This window comes from Pleurodeles waltl, chromosome 8, assembly GCF_031143425.1.
Source record: "Pleurodeles waltl isolate 20211129_DDA chromosome 8, aPleWal1.hap1.20221129, whole genome shotgun sequence".
Lineage (NCBI taxonomy): Eukaryota > Metazoa > Chordata > Amphibia > Caudata > Salamandridae > Pleurodeles > Pleurodeles waltl.
The window spans coordinates 857,503,718-857,528,303 of NC_090447.1; the positions used below are offsets into that span (position 1 = coordinate 857,503,718).

Genomic DNA, 24,586 nt, shown 5'->3' on the forward strand with positions numbered 1-24,586 from the left:
AAATATTAACTACTGTCTCTAGTTTGCTGGATCGTACTATTGATCCTGATCCACTGATGGCCCTCTGAGGATATGTGAAACCATTGTTGGCCAATTAACGACCCTTTGCAGCCATTGCCTTTCTGCTGGCCAAACAGCAAATTGCACTACATTGGGTAAGTCCTAGTCTCCCAACTGTTACTGCCTGGCTCCGAGCCTTGACATTCTGAGACACTACAAGTGACCTATATGCCTCCCTACAGCCCGTCGCCTCAACTGAAAGATATATGACAGCTGCTCTGAGATTACCTTCTGTCACTGAGCCCAGATGATGACCAGACACTGATACAGACTTGCATGCCAACTAGTACACTTTGTGTAGCACACACTTCCGCTCTACTGTGTACTGAATGAGCAGTTACATAACTGAACTGTGTATTTCAAATCATTATAAGAATGTTCTGGTGTGTGTTTTTCTCCGCTGGTTTTTTTTTACTTCCACTCTACTTTCATGACTTTTTATGTATGGAATATCATTGTAGCTTTGACAGCTGCGGAACTGGTATGAGCTACTTAAAGTATAAAAGTTTTTTTTTTTTTTTTTTAAATAAAAAAAATTACGATGTATACATGTTTTTGAATGCTTGTTATAATTAACTGTATCCCTTTGAGAGCAACTGTTTGTTTCTGTTTCATTATCCTGGACTGGTGAAGAGAATAGCTCTACACTAGTTTTTAGGTCGCGTCTAGACACATGCGCTGTCTGCAAGACCAGTTGGAATGAGTAAAGGACTTTGCTCCCGCCTGCCGCTTACCATAGGTTGAAGGCAGTGTTGCTCTTCTTTGCTGCTTCCTAACTGGTTTGGCAACCCATACATCACTTCCTGTTTTTAGCTGAGGAGCACCGGCCAAGCACAGTTTAATTACGCCTGGATTGTTTTTCTGTTGTTTGGACAGACTATTTTTTTAATTGTTTCCTGCCTATCGTGTTTGTCAGTAAGCACTGGTTCGTTTTCCGGGTTTGCCCTTCACTTGTTCCTTACTTTACCTAAAAAGTAAATACATGTAGTTGTGACTTATGTGTGTGTTTTGTACAATTTTTTGTGCCTTTTTATAGTATGAAATCAACCCTCAGGTATTGAATCCTCAACACCAGCTCTCCCTGCACAGCGGAAGAGCCGATACTACAATATTCACTGCACTCGGAGAAACTCACCCTGTAATGCTTTGCAGACATCCCTTTTACAACACATTGTTGCCCATAATTCAGCCTGTGGTGGTCCTAGATCAATAGGACCATCACCAAAACATTCAGAACGATCTTCTCTTTCTGTCCAGGCCATCTTCAGGGTCACATTAGGATAGAAAGGGCCCTAGAATCTAAACCTCTTCCACAATTCAATGTATATTTAAACTCTCTTACTGCTGAAACTTTTATTTTTACAACCAAGAGGAGTTTGTGTTATAAAGGCCTTGTTTGTAATAATATTTCTGACAGCATGTGTAATGCACTATGCTCACCAGGGGGTAAAGGATGCTTGACCCAAGGCACAACTAACTCAGTCGAAAGCTACACTTGACAAAAGGCATGTGCTGCTTCAGACCTGGGTTATCTCCAGCAGTGGCATAACGACACTTGAGGCCCCCACCCAGTTTGGAGCTCTCAGACCTTTATTAAGCCACTTGTGCAGTGTCATCAGAAGAACTTCAGGCAGCATTCTGTGATGCTGTACTCTGAGTGCTTTTGGCTCCACAAGGACATCTAGCCATGACCAGTGGTTCTGCACCTTCTGCTGTTAACTCTACAGGGATATCTAGTAAGACCTGTGGCACTGCACTCTTGTGTCGCTGACTCCACATTTAAATGTTATTTAAAAGGCCTGCTAGGCCTGAAAATGTGTAATCCACTATGCCCTCAAGGGTCTGATTATATGGTTACACTGCAATGTTCTGTGTCATTCTTTTTGCATGTGGTTATGCCCTCTAGGGGCTGACTGTATGGTTACATGACCATGATTCTTCCAGATGCCATTTTTAATGTGGTGCTCTGTAGGGGCTGTTCTCAGACCATTATAGTCTAATGTCAAGTGTATGAAGGAATGCACCAAAGCAGTTTATTTCTGATAAAGGTTTAATGTGCTGCATGGCTAAATATTTATAAGGTCCCAAAGATGAGATTGTCATTATCATTTAGAACGCCAACAGCTCTAACTGTCGCTAATGCAAGACCTGTTGCATTGCAAATGCTTGTTAGGTCTCTTACTACCAGTTTTCAGCTGTCTGTTGTTGAAAGACCTCTTACTGCTCATACCAAAACATACAGTTGGCTTTCAGTCAACCCATTGCTTACTACTGGTTGACTTTCTTGACACACAAAGACCTGCCTTTTATTCGACTTCCTCCACTACTTTATCACCCCTTGATTGGATTTGTATCCTTCTATGGCTTCCATCCAGAAAATACCTTTTTCTTTAACTTTGAGCAAGCCTTGGGAATGCATGTGTTTTTTGCTTTCCCCCATGTGCTGCTTGTCCCTCACATCCCTGTCCCCTTCTCCTTGTTGCTTCCCAACACTTCCTCTTCAACCTTAAAAGCACAGCATCAGCTAAAAAGCAGACTTGATAATGTTGACTTTCATTTATTTCCTGTTTTTCATCCATTTCATGAAAGTGTAGGTTGTGGGGCACAAAAGCACCATTTACAACGACACTGGGAGGACAGGCTGGCTGCTGCACTCAGCCTGTGTTTGAGGCCATAAAAGGAATGGAAATATGCCTCTAAATGTGCCTCCTGGGTTGCTATAGTCACCAAATGAGGGGAACATTTGTTCCAGTTCCCCCATGTGTGGAAAGTAACTGCCAAGCATTTTTCCTTTAACTTCTGAAAAATTCTTAGGCCGCAGTTACTTGCTTTTAAGTAAAAATAACTGTTCTGTGCCTTTAAGTACAAGTAACTAGACCTTTGTGTACAGTAGGCTTTTAAAATTCTGGTAAGTCTCCTGCATGACATTTGAAAAGTATGAAAAGTAATCCATGACCTTTATAGAGGTTGAAACTATTGAATTCACTGTTTAGTTTCAGATAATGTAGCATGTTTGCTGTTTCTCCAATGCTCTGAATTTTCCTTTACTTTTTTTTTAAAGTGCTTTACAAACAAGCGTTAGCAAAGAGAATAGCTTAGCTTTCACATTAGAAAGGTGAGACCTACCAGCTTAGCTAATGCTTGTTTTAGACTTTGCACGGTGTAAAGATTATGTACATGAGTTTCTGCTTGTGCACACACAGCACAGCTCAGAAATACTGAGTAGTAGTTGCCGCTCACTGTTTCCCAGATTTTCTGTCAGCATGCAGCTCATGAATCAATACTGAGAATGTTTTAAGTTTATGTGCTTTAGACAGTGAAACGTGTTAAAAAGAGGCGCACAGCTATGTTCTGCGCCACCGTACACATTCATGGTACAGTCCTTGTTTAACTGCACTGCTTTATCCAAACTAGTGTTAGTTTGTGTGGCCAGATTAACCTACGGGTTACTGTGGCCACGTATTATTCTGCTCACTACCGCCTACATCTGATATTGATTTTTACTTCTGCTGTGTACCGTTTTCAAAAGGGTAACTCGTGGGTCTGCGTTTTCTTGTAGATATTTCTTTCAGTCATTCGTCGGAGTTTACGAACACAAACGTCTACGGTACTCAAGTTCTTGTAAATGCTGCTTACGAAGCAAATGTGCAGAAGTTTATTTACATGAGTACAGACGAAGTGTATGGAGGAAGCCTTGACGAGGTGAGCTTGGCAATGAACTCATTTTTCCAAACAAGGATTGTGTTTAAGGACTTGATCACAATGGGGCTGTATTTTTGCTGGTTCAAATTGCACACATTCATATTCACAACAGAGCAGGGTTTAAAATTAGCGGGAGTGCAGTTCGCACCCAGTTATGAAGGAATGTGGAATACTATGCGTGTTATCCTCTCTTCCTGCATGCTTAAATAACACATTTGTGCTGTTGCTCCTGCCATTTGCGCAATATTTGTCCCAGGCGCACATTGCTGGATCAAACTCGCACTTTTGGTACACACCCCAAAATGCAAATTTGAAAGCAAAAACAACTTTGCTCTCGAAACAGAATTTTCTTTCCGATCGTGATTTAGGTTAAGAAGACATTTAAGTCATACCTTTAAGAACAAAGTTTATATTGATTATGAAGGTTATTGAGCATCTACTTTTGGTGTGAGTGAAGCCTATAATTGTTTTTTAAACCTGATCTTTATTCAATTTTAACATATTCAACAACTGGTATATAATGCAACTTACCAAACTAGTGGGATCCAGTAAATAATTGTGTATCGAATAATTATATTTCGTCCTAAATATTACAGTGATTAACTCTAACATCCATTCAAACTGTATAGGCAAAATAGGCAAAAACCGTTTGACTCCAGCACACCTCCACTGCTCCGTCCGAAAAAACTACCCATACACAGGGCCCAACCTGTTCAGCTTGTGTATATTTCGTAATGTCACACCCATTTATATATCTCATGGGGGCCTTTCTTGCCTTCCATCCCATCTCATCCCTTTTTTTTTTTTTTTGCAAGAAGCCAGGCGCACTCGTTTCTCAAAGCATGTTCTTCCCACTAGAAATAGTTCTCCTTGAAAGATTTCATTGAACTTATTCCAGGTGGAAGCATTTGAAGGATTGTCCTGCTTTATAGTTCATTTGTGTGAAAACATAGTTATCTTGTTTCCCATCATAGAACGTGGAGCCAGCCACTCTCTCATCTTCGTTCTTGGTTGACATTCTAAGAGTTCTCTGCCATTTGTTGTACCTGTCTGTTGGTGGAAAGCATTTCTGTCTCCCTTGAACCTCCAATGGGAAGATCCAAAGGTTGTCCAGAGGTCCATAGGTTGTGTAACCATGTGGAAAACTCGAGATGAAAAGACTCATTGAAGAGTGTACTTTATTCGTGATGGCGCAAATGACCGTACATTGCTTGTCTCCTTTCAGGAAAGCTTCCCAAATAGCAAACAGTACTCATATTTATCCGTTAACGTAGCCAACAGTTCTTCCCTTTCATCTTTTGGTCAGGTTCTCTGTGTTGTCACTTAGAATCCCGAGATGAAAAATATCCCAATAATTCATTTTTTACCTCCCTCTATTTTTATGTTGTTTACGGCCCGCAGACTCACCTCCCCTCTCTGCTGCTATTGCAGGGGCATCTCCTGCCACCAGTCTCTGTACCTTCCCTTCCCTCTCCTCCACAAGCTGTGCTTACTGATTTCCAGTGATGGTCTGACCAGCGCTTAGAGAGCCCAGCCAGACCAATATGGGAATTCCTATATGATGTAGCAACAGTGGTTAACAAGTTCAATCAACCACTGTTTCTAGCTCATAATAGTGAATTACTGGATTAAAAACTAGCAATTCATGCTAATGGCTCTGACATGTATAACAACCTTACTAACCTTGGCGTTAGGTGGCAACTTATGTCTATTCTGTAGGGGGCTGCGAAGACTGACGCTAATGTAGCTATCATTAGAGTCATGATGAAATGAGGAACATCTGACTAATTCCGAGTGTAATTGAATGTGTGAGAATACTAAGGCGGCCTCTTGATAACTGCTGCAAATGTTTAACGAGGGCCTAAGTTACTCCCTCTGTGTATGTTGTTTTTCATCTAAACGCGGTTTAGGTATGATGTTGTTAATACTGTTGTTCTCACAAAATATCTTACGATAATTACATATTTGTTTTAGGAATTTGATGAAATGTCACCTTCTCGACCGACAAATCCATATGCTTCATCTAAAGCAGCTGCAGAGAGATGTGTGCTTTCCTACTGGGAAAAATATAAGGTACGAATATGCAAGCCTCAATCAACTATTGGCAAATTTATGTTAATTCTTTGTGTTAGCAATGTGTGGTACTAGACTTATACGGTTTCTTTTTTTGGCAGAAGGTATTTGGCTCCATCCCCTATTTCATGGGGAGATATGCAAGTCTGCACTTCTCAATAACTTTCAAATCAGAAGTTACTCTGAAGTGTAAGAGCAAATTACACGTTTAAGTTACTAACAGGTGTAAGCTACCTTTGTGAATAGCCCCAATTGTCATTCATATAAATGTATTCCATAAAGAGGTAAAGATATGTGAGGTGTATTAGTTTTTAGAACACTTTGTGAAGACAACAACTGTATGTTCTCTTCAAGTTTCCCCTACGGCTCCTTCCTAGCTGTTTCATAATTGTGGAAATGTAGTTGCTTTTCATTGTGCTAAATCCACTTAGGTTAACATTATTTCTTTGTATCTAGTAGGTGAATAATGTGATCAGTATTTATTTTTAGGCAGTATTTTTTGAATAGCACAATAATCAGAACTGCACTAACACGGTTAACCTTTGTGGTGGCAATTAGCAATGCTTTATACTAAACACATTTGGGTTTCATTATCTGTTGAATTTTCACTCTGACAACGTTATAATGTTGTTAAAGAGTTCTTCCTATTTCAAAACAATACCATAGCAGGACAACTCTATCTTCATTATGAGTGTGATGATAATTGTATCTAGTCTCTCAGTTGAGTGGGTACTTTACACTACCTCCCTTGAAATATGCCTTGATTCCTCAAGCATGCTAGTCTATGAGAGTTGATGAGGATTTTAAGTCCCATCTTTATGTTCAGACCCAGTACCCAACATCCTAGTCAGCAAGGAACATACATGGTCTGGCCGTTGTTAGCCTACCGCCCCCTATGATTCTCAGGGGGCTGGCCTCTAGTTAGTCTGTGTTCTTCCTAGAAGGCATTTATTGAGTTATAGGAGGAGAAAGTCTCTTAGTTCAAAGTGCCAATGATTTCTGTTATGTAATAGGGAAAAGGTACTGGGTTAGGATTTTACCAATAGGATACCAACTTTCATCTGTGTCCATTACCCATGCATTTTAGGTGTCTTAACTTAAGCTGTAGCATCTCAACTTACATTTGTAAAAGTATCTGATTGAAGAGAAGAAACCTTGCTTGAATCCAGCTCTTTTTTTCTGGATGACTTCCTGGCGCCAGACAGATTAAGTCCAGAGCAGTGAGGAGGGTTCCTAGTCTAATATTAATTATTCTGAGTGTTTATCAGGTTGTGTTGAATTTATAAAAAAAGAAGGCCTCACATCTCTTATCAAGCAGGAAAAATGTGAAAAACTTTAAAACTGTCTCTTCTGTGTTCCATCTCTGGCACAAAATAAATTCTACTTGCTCACAGATTTACCCCAAGAGTACAGTGTATGCTGGAAGGAAGAGGCCAACAAGCTGGGCCCATATTGACACTGCTACTAGAACCATGAACTCTGGTCTGGGTATTTGCTTGCAGCTTGGCATGAACCTTTTTGATTCTTCTATTGGGAGGTTATTCAGTAGTGGTAAATAGGAACAGTCATGGTCAAACCACTGTGCGCCATTTGGCTCCTCTGCTGTTTTTTTTTCTCAGTCAGTTAAGCATATCTTTTCCAGCCAAGCTAGAGAATCTTCACTCTAATTCTGCGGCTGAAGCCTTTTTTCATTCATGAAGCAGGCAGTACAAGCGGAATCATTTCAGAGGGAAAAATAACCGCATCCCTCTCCCTCCTCCACTGTTTTTAGAGGACAAGAACTCAGTATAGCTTCCCAGCAATCAGCCACCCTTCTCGACACCAACTCAGGAGATTCATTCCACACCACTGGGGTGAAAGACAATTTTTAGACATGCTGGTGTTAGCACCTTTCTGCATGCAGATGTGCGGCCCAGAAAAGCGCACTCAGATGAATCAACATTCACAATTGAGGCTAGACAGCAAATCAACAAATTTATATAATGTGAAGCAAATTAGGCTCCACAAAGAAGACCGAGTAGTTAAGTTTTCAAATTATAAAGGTTAAAATTGCTTACAGATACTAAGTCATCAAATTAATGCCAATCAATAATCAGTACATGGATGTATTAATAAATATGAAGTTCAAATAAATCAGTCATATAATTAAAAGGACATACTGCTATAAAGTTGCCTCAAATAAAATGTTAACTATTACCAGTTCTTCCATAAAGAAAGTGCCCTACTGTACTTTAAGTTGTCTTAAAGGTGAACAAAGCATGTCTGCAAAAGTTCTGGGCGCTCCTCTTCCCTCCACTACCTTAAGTCACACACTTCTATAATTTGCTACACATGCACATAGTTCCCATAAAACAATCCATTCAGATTAAAGAAGATAAAATCCTGTGCTCCATTAGATTCTCAGGATCCTTCACAATACGTCTTCTCTAAGCGTCCTTTAAACTTAGAATTATCTGCAACAAAACAAGATACATTGGACCAACCTGTATCCTGCAGGTATACTTTTCTAATCAATAGAGACATTCTACAGTTATCATGTTGAAGAAAACATTTCATGTGGGAAAGAAAGCAAAGACACGTTGCATTTGTTAACTGGGATTTCAGCTTCTAGAAATAAAATACAGAAGTGCCATAAAACAAGATGGGACTCAGACGTTACCCATTTTAAACACTGGCCTCCATTAGGTATTGTCAATCTAGACATAAAAATACACAATAAATAGTATTTAATTGTTTTACACATTAATGTCTATAAAATGCGAAAACATTTAATATGAAAAAACCCTTTCGCTGGTCACCAATTGGTGGGCCCCAGCACTGCTATAGACTTTTTGCTCTACAGTTTCTTGTGAACTTCCATGCACATTGACTCAGCAGCAGTTGATATTCAAGGATCATTTGTAGTAGCAAAGCTCCTCCTTTTAGAGCAGTCAAGCCTGTCACACCTGGAGAAAAAAGGCTGGGATATTGAACTTAGTTTACTTCTAAGGAGAAAAGGATGAGTGTTGTCTCTCTCTAAGTCTTCTACAGTCAAAATCATTTCCTCCTTCTACACAGGTTTACGCTACTATCTTGAGTATGGGCTAATAGCCATCCAAAACTATGACTGATGATGACATTGAGATATTATCGGAGCTTGGTTGGGTCTGTATACCTAAAGTGAACTAAGGAGTAAAAGTAGCAAGAGAAGTATTGTATAATGGCATTTTAATTTGCTTCGTCTACTAGCTTCTGACTGGCCTGTCTTGTTTTTCTTTATGCAACTACCCAATTAGTGTCCAGTTGTACTGGACATTAAATATGCTACGTTTATACAGGACAAAGTATTAATAATGCCAACAATACTAGAAATAGCTAACTTGTATTTTCTAGGCAACTGATTTTTATCCTCCTTATTCCCAAAATTATATAATTATGGCTTGGGGCGGGTGGGCAGAAGAAGGGACAGCAGAGTTTCTTTTGATCAAATATTTCATAGATTCAAATGTCTATTTTGAATATCCACTAACATTGAGGTCGTTTTTCCAGCCATTGACTGTAATTTACACACACATTGAGAGCACCACTAAAGTTACACAGTTTAAAAGTACATTCTTGAGGAGACTCTACTCTTGATGTGAGAGCTTCAAACACCTTCAGAACCTTTCTCTCCGTTTGCTTCCATCAATCATTGTAGTGAACACAAGGAGCGGGTTAAATAAATATTGCAGAGGTTATCCCTATGCTTTCTGTAATTACTAGTTACTACCGGTGTGATCCCAGATACTCTCAGCTTTCCATTGACCACTGTCCCATATCCTTTGAACTAACAGGAGTGCAGATACAGATGATTTTAGGATAGAAATAGCCACACATGATCCTGTAAAGAATTAAAGTTCCTCTGCATGAAGCGGTAGACTTTGAAGTGTTAGATGGCTTAGCTAAGTCAGAAGACTCTATAGTCTTACCTTTGAAAATCCAGATTGAGAAAGGTGGATCTTCCCTTCGGGAGAGTATGAGTATCTCTCAGTTTAATGCTTGCGCTGAACAAAATCCCAAAATGCTGCCCTAACCCCCATGAAATTGACCTCAAGGGGCTAGCTCATTGATTCAATGGAAAACATGAACTTGTGGTGCTAAGAGAAATTTAAAGATGATAACTTTGAGGACACTATTGATTCTAACGTTGAGAGACCCATCTGTGTCATCTAGGAGACTCTTGTGTTCTTTATATGAATCTACAAAGACCTCTGTGTAAGAGAAACCTTCTTTTTGACCTACTTAAGAAAGTCAGCTCTCTCACATATAGAACATGAATATTATGAGAAAGACCTCCTATTTTATGATCGAGTTCTTCAGTGGGTATTTATTTAGCTGTTGAAAGAAGGGGAACTTGAGGAAAGAAAGGGAGAAAGTCAGACAGGATGGTGAGGAGACCAGCAAACAGGTTTGGGGCACATAATCATAAAACCCTATATCATTATTGTTTTTTTTTTAGGCGTGAAAAAAGACTGTGAGCTGTTAAACTGAAAACAATTAAATGCAGTCCACCTATACTAGATTGTTGACAAAATAAGCAGCATACCTTACTATCTTTTTTTTCAAAACTAAGAAAAAGGTTACTAATCTCCTTCAGTTTTCCTTGGCCCCTTGTCATGTACTCAATTCAACACTGAATTTTCTTAGCCAGTGCAACAGTGGGATTTTCAACTATGATTCTGCCAGAGTTACAGCATGGCTCAGATCATATTAGAATTTGTCCACCTACATCCTGAAAAATAATATCTGAATGTTCTTGGGGAATTTATTGGTCTCTGACAAGGGGAGAATAAGCCCTAAAAATGTCTCCTAGCCACATGGGAGCCTGGGGAGCTCAGGATCTATGGCCGGTCCAAGAAATTCAGAACAGCAACCTGTTTAACTGACCTTGCCCAGGAGGTATCCAAGTGTGTAGTTAGGATGGGTTGGAAGAGTGATACCGCCGCTTCCCCAGTGGTACTGCTTGGAGATACACGGTGGGCCGGGGACGAGGTGTCCACCTTACAAAGAAAGAAGGCCAGAGTCCTTCCACGCAGTCCAATAACTCAATTGTAGAACCAGTTTCTATTCCAATTTTCAGGATCGCAACCAGACTGTACTTCTTTCTCATAACCTCACAATGGGGGAGAACTCCCCCTCCTCCATATCTGGTACCCCCATCCCCATAGGACACACTGCTTTGGCAGGAGTTTCCCAGCCCAGAAACATAATGTCCTCTCTCAGCCCCCAGAATTGACTTTTGCATACCCCGAGTTCAGCTTCTACGCTACCTTAACCTCACTGGTAAACGGTCATATGGATCCCATTGATTCAGTCCCCATTCCAAGATGGCCACTGTTTCACCCTCTCCTCAAATGGATTATCCAAATACAGAATGTGGGTAAGTGACTGTTACTCAGAGTATCCCCCGCTAATGAATCTTTGTCATTTCTCAGAAGTATATTTCATGAGGGCCACCTGTCTTTTGCTTACTACCCATGCACTCATGCTGGAAAATTAACTATATCTGTTGTATGTTGTTATGTTCGCTTTGAAACTAATACAAATTGTTTAAAAAAGGTAAGGGCAGCAAATTGGGTATCCTGCATTTTTTGTATTTATGAAGATCTACAGTTGGAACTTAACCATGAGATGTCTTCAGGCTTCTTGGGTCCACCAGCAGTTATTTAAGCAAATGTAAAATAACCTAAATTGCTGATTGTCACAGTTTTGTAATACTTCCAGCATAAATACTGGTCTTCTTTATATAGTTAAGCAAGGTCTTAAACATTGTTATATTAAAGCATGTTTCCACTCATTAAAGGATAAAAAGTATGACGAGGAGAAACCCCATCAGATTCCCAGTAACTACTGACATTCTCAGGAAAATAAAGAGAAGATTGCCTCCACCATTATGCTTCAAATCATTTTATTGGATTTTTGTAACATGTCCCAGGTATATCAATTGCATTTACATTCATGGATTAGAGAGAGAGAAACAGTTACATGTTAACGTACAGTCCATGTGCAATCACCCAGACTTAACTAGAGATGAGGATATGGTAGTCTAAAAGAAACAGCAAGTCCTCCCCACCCCCTTCCCCCCCCCCACCTGCAGCATAGTGAGGGATTGAGGAGTGCCGACGCCAGTGTCCACAGGATCGAGTGTTGAAAATCAATCTCTTGTAAGGTGTTGAGGTCCGTTAACATGAAGGCATGTTTTAGGACAGTGGTTCCCAACCTGTGGTCTGGGGACCCGTGGGGGTTCGCGAAGCCTCCTCAGGGGTCCGCGACTGCGTATAAAATTAAATAATATTAACATATTAGGTCCCCTTCGTTCAGTAATAACTCAGTGGGGGAGTCACCGGATTCCAATAAAGACTCAGGGGTCTCCGGGCTCCAGTAATGATAAAGTGGGAGTCCACAGAAGTAAAAAGGATGGGATCCACTGTTTTAGGACACAGGGAGTGTGGACACATTGTTGCCCTCTTCGTACGTGAGAGTGCAGATAGTGTCTCATTCTTTATATGTGGACCTCTGAGGTGGTAGTGAAGTAGTCAAGTTAAGGCAATGAGGGTGGGATGTTACTGTTAAGTCAGAGTGGTGCAGTGCACATATTGTTACAGGTGTAATACATTGGTGTTCGAATCAAGACACATACTGTATGAGGATTTGCCATGTGCCCAAAAACGTCTTTTCAGAGAAGTAGAGTTTGTCTGAGATTTATTCCATGGCCAATACGCGCCTCAACCTATGAAACCAAAGTGCGCTAAGAGGGAGGGTCTTCTTTCTTCTAAAAGAGAGCAATGAGTTGTTTGGGAGCGCCTATCATATGAATGACAAGTGTCCAATCACTGCCTATCATACCGTCCATACCAGGCGGTTTCATTCTTAAAATCAGTGTGCGTGGATCTTCCAAAAGCAGTTAGCCTATTGTGCCTTTAATCTTGCTTAGAATTTTTTCCCCGTAAGATTTTAATAAGGACCACCGGATATGCAAGAAGGTGCCTAGTCCAAGGCTGCATCTCCAGCAGAGGGTCGAGACCATAGGGATACATCGGAGTGTAGGCTCAGCGAGGTTCGATACCTTTGATACATCACTTTGAATGCTGGTTCCATTTGGGGAGTGCTTCAAATAATTTTGGGCATGTCCCTCTATACAAGATTCCATTGCCAGGGTAGGAGAGCCTTCAGCAAGTCCTGTTCCCACCAGACTTGTTAATGGTGCTGTTTTACTGGTATAGAGTCTTGGGGGATGCAATATGCTTTAGTAGCTAGACACTTCATGCCCATGTTATTACAAACAAGTTTTTCGAAGTGTATGAATGGTCTGGTGGCTGCCATTGCATTAGCTGGATGTAAGGCTCTGTGTCTAAGCTGACAATACTGGAGTTGGGATGTCTCCCTTACGTTGAAGTCCTGCTTGTATTGTTCACAGTATTTAGTAGTTTCCTCAAAACAAATGTCTCTCTGTGTCTGGCATTCACCCCCATTCGTTCTGGGAAGGATATTGGGTTATTAGCGGGTGTGAATTTGGGATTACTTGATATGGACATATTCAGAGAGGGGAAGGTGGTAGGCCTTTTCTTTTGGTCACATGATCCTAGATCTAAAGGTCCCTTTTGGGTGGCGCAGCTATATGAGTTTTTTTTGGGTGTGTGTTTTGGGAAAGCCAGGCCAGGTCCATCTCCTCCATTAGAAGATTGAGGGTGCTACTACCCAAGTTACTGGGTCCTCCATTTGAGATTTTGCATACAGGTGAACTGAAAGCCTTGTCATAGAAGATCTTTTATAATTATTGTGACAGCTGTTGAAGACTTATTGACTTGCAGGCGGTCTTTGGTGAGCCATCCTCAGTATTTCAAAGGTAGAAAAATAGCCTACAGGTTATTCTGAAAATTTGCCAGTGGTTATTAAAGCAAATCAGATCATTCCCTTGATGCTCTTCTTCAAGTCTCCATTGTCTTTTAAAATCAGTGTTGAATACTCTGCTGTCCAAAAAAGCATTAACACATTATATTGTCTGCTCTATGATGTTTAGGCAGCCTCAGTAGTTGATCAGCTCATTTTGTTCTGGCAGCTAATTTCAGGCACTGTCCCAGCGATATCTAGTTTGATAAATCTGACCCTACATTAAATTATTAAAACACAAATATAAAACGTAACTATAAAAATAAGTGGATCATCTTTCATAAGAGGGCAAATGTCCACAAAACTCACACTGACTAATATCCACCTGAAGTAATTTACAAAATTGACTATTCAAAGAGTAGTTATTGCATTCTGAATGGGAGAGTCGTAGAGTTTGAGGGCTGTCTTGACAATGTAATGGTATTTATGCCATCCTCTGAAATAAATACCGGAAAATCAGAAGATACAGATAAAACACTTCTGTTTATATGTATTTCTTTCATTAACATCTTATCGACCATACTTTCCTTTGGACAATGTAAATATGTATTTGTTCAGTGTATGATCTACAGTTGCCACCATAATGAGAAATATAATAGCTGTTCTGACTTGTTTTTGTTCTACAAGTTAACATTAAGATACATGGCATATCTGCTTGACATCCTTAGGAGGTAAAGCTCTGCTTTTTAAGTTAGAATGCTCGCATTTGCTCTTAAATTATTTGTTTTTATAAGTAATCTCTGCACTTTATAAAACATTGTTTTTAAATATTCTGGACATGCATTTCTTCCAGAGGACCCGGTGCCTGTGTTCAGAGACACCTGGGCCCTCAGGGAATTCTATTTTCTAGCGTGTGCACTGTTTACTGCTTGCTCATTCCGGCAGCCAATTTCTAACCAGTTCATTGTGACAAACAGAACCGCCCTCTTTGTGTGAGGTCTAGTTGTTGTTTCCTGCTTCCTGGGTCCATAAAAGAGCCCATGAAGCTGGCGGGCGCCGCTTGCGCGCCAAAGGCAAGCCCGTCTGCGCCCGTCCACGCCAGGCTGGGCCCAGGGCCAGGAAAGGCTATAAGCTTAGCCCCTGAGAGACTAAGCTATTCCAGGCAATCTCTTATAGCGCTTAATAACAACACAGTGACTCCCGATCAATACCGGCCTAGCCTCCTTCACCCTCTAACCCATTTGCCTTCAATTGGTCATTCTCGTCAATTGAATCCTCAGCCTATACTCACTGTGAATATAAGACTGGAGAAAGAACAGACTAACAGACTATTGCTGCTTAACTGTCGTTCCTTACCTGCATACAAACTGTATATTCATTCGCTGTTAAATGACTATGCCCCAGAGGCTATGTTTTTGACAGAAACCTGGTTCTCTGAGGACTTCACTCCTCATATAATTATGTCCCTTCCCTCAAATTACTCCCTACAGCACCTAGATAGACCTCAGAGAATAGGAGGGATTGGAATAATTTACAAGAATTCCATTCACTGTCGTTCCCACCCCCTCTGTATCCCAGAGTGTGAAAGCCTGGCCTTCTTTTTGACAATAGATGCCACCTTCACTTTTTCTGGTATCTTAATTTACTGTCGTCCGGGCCCCTATGGTAGGGTTTTACAGGCTCTGCCTGATTGTGTGGCAGAGTTTGCTTGTAAATATTCAAATTGTACCATTTTAGGGGATTTTAATATTCAGATAGAGGAACCTCACAATGCTCCCGACAAACACTTACTCACAGATTTAGCAGCCTTTGATTTAACACAACTGGTATCCGGCCCCACTCACCTTCATGGTCATACAATCGACCTAGCGTTTAGTAATCTCTCTAAACTACTAGCCCAGGCTCCTCTTCCTTTGGGTTGGTCAGACCATGTTTTAATTGTTTTTACTCTCCCCACCCAACCTCCTGTAAATCATCAGCCTTGTGCAAAATTAATGGGACGTCAGTGGTCAAAGCTGAAGAAGAACGACTGGATGGACACTTTAACGAACCAGTTTGCCTCCTCCACTCTTCCCCAATATAATACAGCTGAGGGTTTTTACAAATGGATTCTGGAATCCCTAGATATTATTCTACCCACTAAAACTATGGTTAAGACCTTTTGGAAAAATAATTCATCTTGGTTTACTCCCCATCTGCTGGACTTAAAAAAAGAATGTAGGCGGGTGGAGAGAAAGTGGAGGAAATCATACGATCCTGGTCTCAAAAGAGATTATAGGAATATGATTCGGTCTTTCCATTCGAAATTTAAGGCGGTATAAGCCTCCCATTATACCTCCAGGATCGAACAATCCTCACACTCTCCTAGAGAGATATTCTCTATCTTTGAGGAAATGACTCAGCTTCCTCCGGTTAAGTACATAGTAGAGGGCTCTCAGGCACATAGTAATGACTTAGGCTGTTTTTTTCAAAAGAAAATTTCGGATATCCAAGCAACTCTTCCTAGTAATTCTTGCACTGAGGATGAGTTTGTCCTTCATCCTGACGATCAGCCCCCTCGAGCCTTACTCTCAGCTTTCCAGCCTCTGACTTAAGATCTAGTTGATAAATATCTGGGCTACATAAAATCCGAATCTCCTCTGGATCCTCCCCCCCCCCTCTATCTTAGCTCTAGGATCTGAAGTTATATCACCGGTTCTAATGAACATTTTGAATGACTCGTTGTTACATGGGCATGTCCCACAACAATGGAAACATGCGGTAGTTAAGCCTCTATTAAAACAAAAAAAAAACAATCTTGTCACAGCTTCACTATCTAACTATAGACCAATTGCTCTTCTTCCCATTGTGTCAAAAATAATCGAGAAACATATCAACTCTCCGGTTTTCTAGAGGAACATAACCTACATAATACCCAAATGGGATTCAGACTGCTCCACAGCACCGAAACAGCCTTGTTGGCTGTCACTCAAGACACTAGATGACATGTGGATGCTTGCAGATATGCAGCAATCATTTTATTAGATCTAAGCGCCACTTTTGACACAGTAGATCATAAAGTTCTTCTTTGCAGAGTCTCTCAAATGGGAATTGAAAGTACCTGCCTCAGTTGGCTTTCCTCATATCTGAGTCAAAGAACTTTTCAAGTACTGGATCAATCCTACTATTCTGATACCTTCCCGCTGACCTGTGGGGTTCCACAGGGTTCTTCATTAAGCCCTACGCTCTTCAGTATTTATATGGCCCCCTGGCAAAGATCGTGGAACCCATGGATTGTCTCTTGTGTCTTATGCTGGTGACACTCAATTGTTTTTTTCTTTTTTCTACTGGGACCAGCTCAGATTTTGCAACTCTCTCTTCATGCCTATCCGATGTCGCTAAATGGATGGCGAACAGCAAACTCAAGTTAAATGAGGAAAAAACAGAGGTTATGTTGGTAGGACATTTTTCATGTTTGAAGCCCCATGCCTTGGTCTCAGCTGGACTAAATGACCTTCCCTTGCCCAAAGATAATATAAGGTTTTTTGCTGGACTCTCGCCTCACAATGGAATGCCACTCGAAGAAATTGGCAGCTACTTGCTTTTACTTTCTGAGGACCTGTAGGAAGATTTTCACATTTCTTCCCTTTGTAGCTAAAAGGCTTTTTGTCCAGGCCCTGATACTGTCTCGCCTAGACTATGGGAATGTTTTGTTCCTTCCTCTGTGCTAAAGAAACGACAGGTGGTGCAGAATACTGCTGCCCGCCTTCTGATGGGTACCCCGAGACACCACTCCGCTAAATCTGCTCTGTGCTCCCTTCACTGGCTCCCGATTGAACAGCGCATTAACTTTAAAGCCGCCTGCTACGTGCATTGTGCACTCCACAATAGGGGTCTGGCCTTTCTCAGGCATATTATAACTCCTTACAAACCCCAGAGATCACTCAGATCTACCTCCGCTTCTTTGATCAATACAGTTCGGTTTAATAAAGTAAGATGGGTAGGCAGGTCGTTTGCCTTCAAGGCGGGTCACCTATGGAATTCTTTACCACTGGAGCATCGATCACAAAGCTCATAACTTCAGTTTTGTAAAAAGCTCAAGACCTTTCTTTTTCCTTCATAGCCTGTCTGCTTTATCTGTTCAATGGTCATGCATTAGCGCTGGGAGGCCTCCGGATAGCCATGCGCTCTACAAATATCTAATAATAATAATCATTTATGGTCTACAGAAGTGAACAGTGCCATTTTGAGTCCAGAAGAAGTGCTTTGAATAAACACAAATAAATTATTGAAAATGAATTGTATTGTTTCGGTTGATGCCACATCCCTTACAATTTAGACAGTTATAGCAATTACAGTTATTTTATCTGCCCATTATTTCTTAATGGTTCCACCTGTTTAGTTACGGATTTGTTACGTGTGGTAAAAAGGTTTTGACTAGGTTTCTTATTTTTGTATACAGTTTCCAGTTGTTATCACAAGAAGTTGCAATATTTATGGACCTCACCAGTTTCCAGCAAAAGTAAGTGACATGTACATTGTTTCTCTACCTTAGAGCATTTGACTGACGGCTTCAGATGATTCAAGGGATCTTGGATATTAATTACAATACAAACACACTATACCTCTACATTACCCTCTGCCAACTGACTGAAATAAAATGTCAATGCCTAGTAAATGAAAGTAATTCTGCAAACGGGTACTGCAGTACATACTTGGTGTATCAAAACATGCACCATCATTAAAGTAAATGTCTCTGAGTTTGCATAAATTACTTACATTTCAGCTTGTTGTTGACCTACCACGTTTCTGAAAATCATTCAAGATTAAGTGACATCTCGTCTTGAAAGCCAGGTAGACCAATCTTTGCTTGATCTTCTCTTATCTAGGTGTTGCTCATAGTATATCAGGGAGTCTGCTTCAAAGGCCTGTGATCTTTTTTTTAACCTGTGGGCAGGTTCTTTCAGAAAACCCACTCGGGTGACTCTTGTCAATTTTTATTTAATGTATGGTGCAGCACCACTTGGCTCTGCTCTGTTACCATGCCCTGGGTTTTCTTCTCCATGGTAACTGCCAGCTTTTTATGTTGTCTCTAGTTTCCAGGCCTTATTACCCATCTTGTCATTGGGGTGTTACCTAAATTTATCCATTGGTGAATTGTGACATATCCAAATTAAATGCCAGCAAAACATAGAATTGGGTACTGTATTTTAACTGTTTGCTGGAGAAGCAACTTATCTCCTCCCGTCTTAGTCTGTCCCTAATTGGCAATTCCTTTCCAGGCGGTTACAAATATGTGCATGTTTTCGAATGCTGACCTTGGCTGAATCCTCAGATAAAGTCCATTATCATGGCCAGATTTTTTACCAAGTTAAAACTGCATATGTATACTTTTATGCATATTACTCACTAAGAATCATTCCGCTCTGGTAGGAAATGGTGGAACTATGTTATCTTCACCCTGCAGGATAGTCTAATTTAAGAGCTCTTAATTTTAGAATTATGCCTTGTCCTACTGTCAGAGGGTACAATGACAAATCCTTCGTCATCAATGTATCTATTCTTTTTCCTCAGTAGATCTTTATTGGTTTTGGTTGTACACAGGAATTGCATTGTCATTACAGTTTATGCTTATATTTATATTACACAGCATGTCATCTCATCCTTAACCTTATTGAAAAATTTAAAATAATTGACATCTTGTTTTTTTTCTACTTCCTGAGAGCATAAAAACATTCAATTACTATATCCAACTTTGGTACTCTGATCAGTCCAGTAAGAAACGTGCAATTAAGATGTCTTACATTAATGCAGTTTAGAATACTGTTAAAACTTAACACATTTACATGAAAATATATACACACATCATGCCCAGTACAGCATTTCTCGTTTGATTAGGTGAGAGTGCTGTCACCCCAGTGTCATTTTGTCACATACTGGGCACGCATCCACTCTTCCTCGGGTAGCTATTGAAGTAATCTGGTTTGCCACCACTCTTTAAGGGCCCCAGTTTCATGTCAGGTCATTGGTTGAATGCATGTACAGGCAAGAGATGGTCTTTCTCTTTTGCCCGTGAGTCAAGAGGGTGATCAGCACTAGATAGGCAGTAGGCATCTTATGTGCACAGCCCCACATTTGGAACATCAAATGGATCAATGCTGAATGTAGGAAAAAGTTCTTAGGATCAAGGTCACAAACTTCCCATCTGGTTATCAAAAAGCCTATGTTTCCCATTTTCTAACATGTCATTCCAGATCACAAGACCAGCCTCTGCCCAGGTGTGTACATGATGTGGCTCCCTTAAGTCCAGTCACTCTGGCAGTGCCCATAGAGGTAGTGTAGGCACATAAGAGAGTGATTTGGAGCTCTGTAAAATGTAATTCCTCCAGCACAAAATATTCCCAGTTGAATTCTGTTGTGTGACTCACAATAGCTATTCCAGTATCATGGTTCCACCCAGTGTTGTTAAAACATAATTTTGCTCTGGACTGGGGGCATCATCCAGCCAACACATTGGCCATAGCAGGAGCCACTAGTCCAACGTCCAGTAAAGAGGCATATCATTTCTCGATGGACACCCTATATCTACCAGGGCCCCATATCAAAGGAATAAGGACAGTTCGCACTTCCTTAAAAAAGGATTTCTTTATTATTACAGGCAGTGCAGTGAAGAAGTACAAATGTCTAGGGACGACCAGCATCTTGGAGATCACCACCCTACCCATAGACGACAAAGGGAAGCAAATGTCACGCCTCTGTCAGCGCTGTTCACAGTGGTAAATAGAGGAAAGCTTCCATTAAAGTTGCACGGTGGATAGTGTTGTCATTTTGGTGTCTGTCAGAGTAGTAGCAATAGGCAAGGTTTGTCCCATTTGACTTGAGACCTACGATTGAATCAAAGGTGCTTTTTTTTATTTATTTTTTATTTGGTTATTGGTATTTCTGTAATTTATAAACACACAATACATGAGTGGCCCCATATTGCAGGTTATCCATCCGGATCCTTACATTCTAATAGCAGTGTATACTTATTCGTCCCTCTCGAAGGCAATATACATTTTGGCAATTTGTACCTCACATTAGTGAGGTCCTACCCAGTTACAGTTATTGTTCTACATTGAGGTCGGATGGCTTCCACATCATTCTAACCAGTACCATATAAACTTTAACCCATGCAATAATGAAAATAAAAAGAGAAAAAGAACGGCAAACCGAGCAACAAAAGGAGTGCTGGCTTAATAAGCAGTAGTCAGTGGGGCAAGTAATGTAGGTAAAATGAAGGTAGGTGTCAGGGGGATTAAGTCCGGCAAACCCTCTTGAGTGGTGTAATCCGAACCATTTTCATTCAGCTGGTCATGGTCTCCTGTCATGTCATCCTTTTCCTAGGCTGCATCTCGCCCAGCCAACAAGGGTGCCCCATCCCCTCCAGTCCTGGATGTTCTCTCAACTTCCCCCCCTTCGAGTTCCCCATTCTTCCAGTATCTTACTCCAGAGTGGTGCCAGAGGTCGCGTCCTGAGTCCCTGATCCTCTTCCCTATGCAGCACCTGTAATTCGGCCTGGGCCCACACTGAAACATCTCGCCTCCAGTCTGACAACTGTGGGCCCATTGGGGACTTCCAGGCCATGGCGATCCGCCGCCTGAACAAGACCAGTGCGAGATCCAGAAACCTCATGCCCACGTTTTTAGAGGGCGGCCTCTTATGTAAGCCCAGCAGGCAGAAGTAGGGGTCTAAGTTCAGTTACGTTGCAAGTACTTCCTCCACATCCTCAAGTACTCTCTTCCAAGCTCTCTGTATGGTAGGACATTCCCAAACCATTTCATAAAAGCCAGTGTCCACTGTATCGCATCTAGGACAACCTCTAGGCGCTCCTCTGTATATCACTCTAAGCTTATGTGGAGTGAGATACGTTTGATGGACAAAATTATATTGGATATATCAAAAACGTGTATTTCTGGAAACACTGGGGGTAACGCTAGTGCTTTCTGACATTCCACGTCCGTCAAGTCTTCGCCCACTGCCTCCTCCCATCCCGTCCGCAGTCTCCGCAGAGAGGGCAGTGTGGGCGCGGTGAGATCAGCATACAGTCTAGTAATCAAGTGTGCATCCTCTCCCGCCGACAATAGGAAGTGCAATATAGTGTGTGTTTCTGACTCCGCATTCACAGTGGGCAATAGTCTACGCATAGCCACTACCAACATCCTATATGTCAACAACTGCCCTCTCAGAACCTCTCTTTCCCCTACGAGCTCCGGGAAGGGGCGTAAAATCCCCTCACCAAAGAGATCCCCTATAGTCTGCACTCTCCCCGGCTCCAGGCTTCCAACCGCCCCTGTGATATGGTGTGTCCCTGTGCCCCTAGAGGAACACCAGACAGTGGCATTCCGGGTGAGTAGGGCACCCTCTTACCTGTGCGCTTCAGGCAGCGTTTCCAGCTAGAGAGAGCCACCTGCAATAAAACCATCCTTTTAGGCATGGCATCCCAAGCACCCAACAATCCAGCCATGAGATGACACTGGGTGTGGTTCGTTCCAGCCACTGCCTCCCTGCCAGCCATCTAGCCACCCACTGAAGTTGACACGACAAATAGTAAAGCTCAAAGTCTGATAAAGCTAGTCCGCCCTCCGAAGTAGGTCGGCAGAGCGTGAAGATGGACGTCCTCTGGCGAACCCCATCCCACACAAGTTCCCGAACGAGCTTGTTTAGGTCTTTAAACCAGACCGCCGATATATTTACTGGGATATTGGCAAAGTAGCACAGCAGGTGTGGTAACATAACCATCTTAGTCAACGCCACGTGAGCCATCATTGAAAGCTTGAGGGAGGGCCAAAACGCCACACAAGATCGTAAGGATCTGAGTGCTGCACCAAGATTTCCATCACGGAGGTCACTCAGGTCGTGAAAGGCCTGTACACCCAGGTATTTGAAGGTGCGAGGAGCCCAAGAAATATTTGCTGGACAGGAGGTAGGGCATTCCACGCCCTCTGTCATTGGGAAAACATATGTCTTTCTCCTGTTTACCCGGAGACCAGACGAGCCACCAAACCGCTCAAGTAGAGTGAGGGCCCACAGGATCCCGGATACACCATCCTATAAATTAATCAGCAGGTTATCTGCGTAGAGTGATATAATATGTTCTTCGTGGCCACATGGTATCCCTCGACCGTTCCCCTCCATCCCGAATTGCGCCGCCAGTGGTTCAATGGCTAGCGAGAACAATAAAGGCGAAAGAGGACAGACCTGTCTGGTGCCTCGAAATATTGGAAAAGAAGTTGACATCGCCCCACCTACCCACACCCTCGCCACTGGGAGACAATACAAGAGTTCGACCCATCGTATCCAGTTGTCGCCCAACCCCATGCGGGCCATCACCTCCCTCAGGAAGTCCCATTGTATCGAGTCAAATGCTTTCACGGGGTCCACTGATAATAGTACAGCCCTGGGAGGTCACTCCCCATGTGGGAGGTGTAGGAGTGTAAAGAGCCTTCTCAAATTCAGGGAGGTATTGCGTGCAGGTATAAAACCGTTCTGGCCCGCATGAATGAGGCGAGTGATATGGGGTAGGAGTCTATTAGCTAGGGCTTTACTAAGGATTTTGAAGTTGCAGTTTAGCATAGACAAAGGCCTAAAATCGGTCACAGACGTGTCTCGTGACTTGGTCTTAGGCAGGGGGACCACCAGTGACTCCCTCAGAGTTCCCGGCAAAGCCCCCACATCATAAGCCTCAGCGTAGAGATCGACCAATACAGGGGCCAGCAAATCTACATAGGTCTTGTAGAACTCCATAGGGAGTCCATTGGAACCTGGTGTCCTGCCCGTGGCCAACTGTGTTATAGTGATGTTCACCTCCTCCAGAGAGAGAGAGGTCCTCCTGGCAAATCCCGATCCTCCGGCTGTAGTGTGATCAGTGGGAGGGACCCTAAACGATGTTCTAAGGATTGCGGCAGTATCTCTATGGGACGGCTATAAAGGGAGGGATAGAATGTTTTAAATGCGTCAGCTGTTTCAAGCGGGCCATACACATGCGTCCCCTCCACCCCCCGTACACTCGTGATCGGGGCGCCATTCCTCTCTGCGCGCACCAGCCAGACCAAAAAGCCGACCCGACTTGCCCTCTTCCTCATGTATGGACATCATATGCTGACTGTAATCGTGGCAGCGTAACCTCTCCAACATTTGATTGAACAAATTCCGTACCTAGCATAGTCGACGCTGCGTAGCCGAATCCGGTCCTTGTTCCACCTCCCTATTGCACAGTTCCTTTTCCAACTGATTTACCTCGCACACCAGCGTACGTCTAACCCCTACTGATTGTCCCAAACAGTAACCACGCATCACCACCTTCAAAGTCTCTCATGCTACACAGCGTGATGCGGTGGAGCCTCTGTTAATACTGATATGCTCTGAGAGGTGCGACTTGAGCCCTTCCCTGTATACCGGGTCCTCTAGAGCCCTTGGCTGCAGCCGCCATGACGGAGTTGACGCTCGTCCCCCCTCACTCTGCTAAGAAATGAGTAGTGGGCTGTGGTCAGATAGGGTACGGCCCAGATATTCGGAGCCTACAATCTCATGGGTGATGGAAGCCGTGCATAATACCCGGTCTATTCTTGTGTGGAGTGGGTGCAGTCCTGAAAAAAAATGAGTAATCCCTATCCCCTGGGTGCTGCACCCACCAGACGTCCTCCAACCCCCACTGAGTCAACCAGTCAACGAGATGTTTCACCATCTTGTGCGCCACCGCCCCAGGCAAGGGTGGAAGGGAACGGTCCATGGCAGTGTCCAATACACAATTAAAGTTGCCTCCGATCAAAAAGCGGACACTCGGGGATCCGGCCAGACACCCTGAGAGAGCCTGCCAAAAGGGAGTCTGCTCCTGGTTGGGCGCATATACACAGCACAGCACAATAGGTCGGCCCTGTAGCCT

The 24,586-nt window shown here is 42.4% G+C and overlaps 1 protein-coding gene across 1 annotated transcript in view; it reads left to right on the plus strand.

Annotated features, from left to right (window-relative positions):
- TGDS (TDP-glucose 4,6-dehydratase) overlaps positions 1-24,586 on the plus strand; it is a 377,842-nt gene that overhangs the window by 225,573 nt on the left and 127,683 nt on the right. The window contains exons 5-7 of the mRNA XM_069205136.1: positions 3,620-3,762; positions 5,737-5,835; positions 18,125-18,184. Coding sequence (XP_069061237.1) covers positions 3,620-3,762; positions 5,737-5,835; positions 18,125-18,184 — 302 coding nt within the window. The remainder of the gene's footprint in view (positions 1-3,619; positions 3,763-5,736; positions 5,836-18,124; positions 18,185-24,586) is intronic.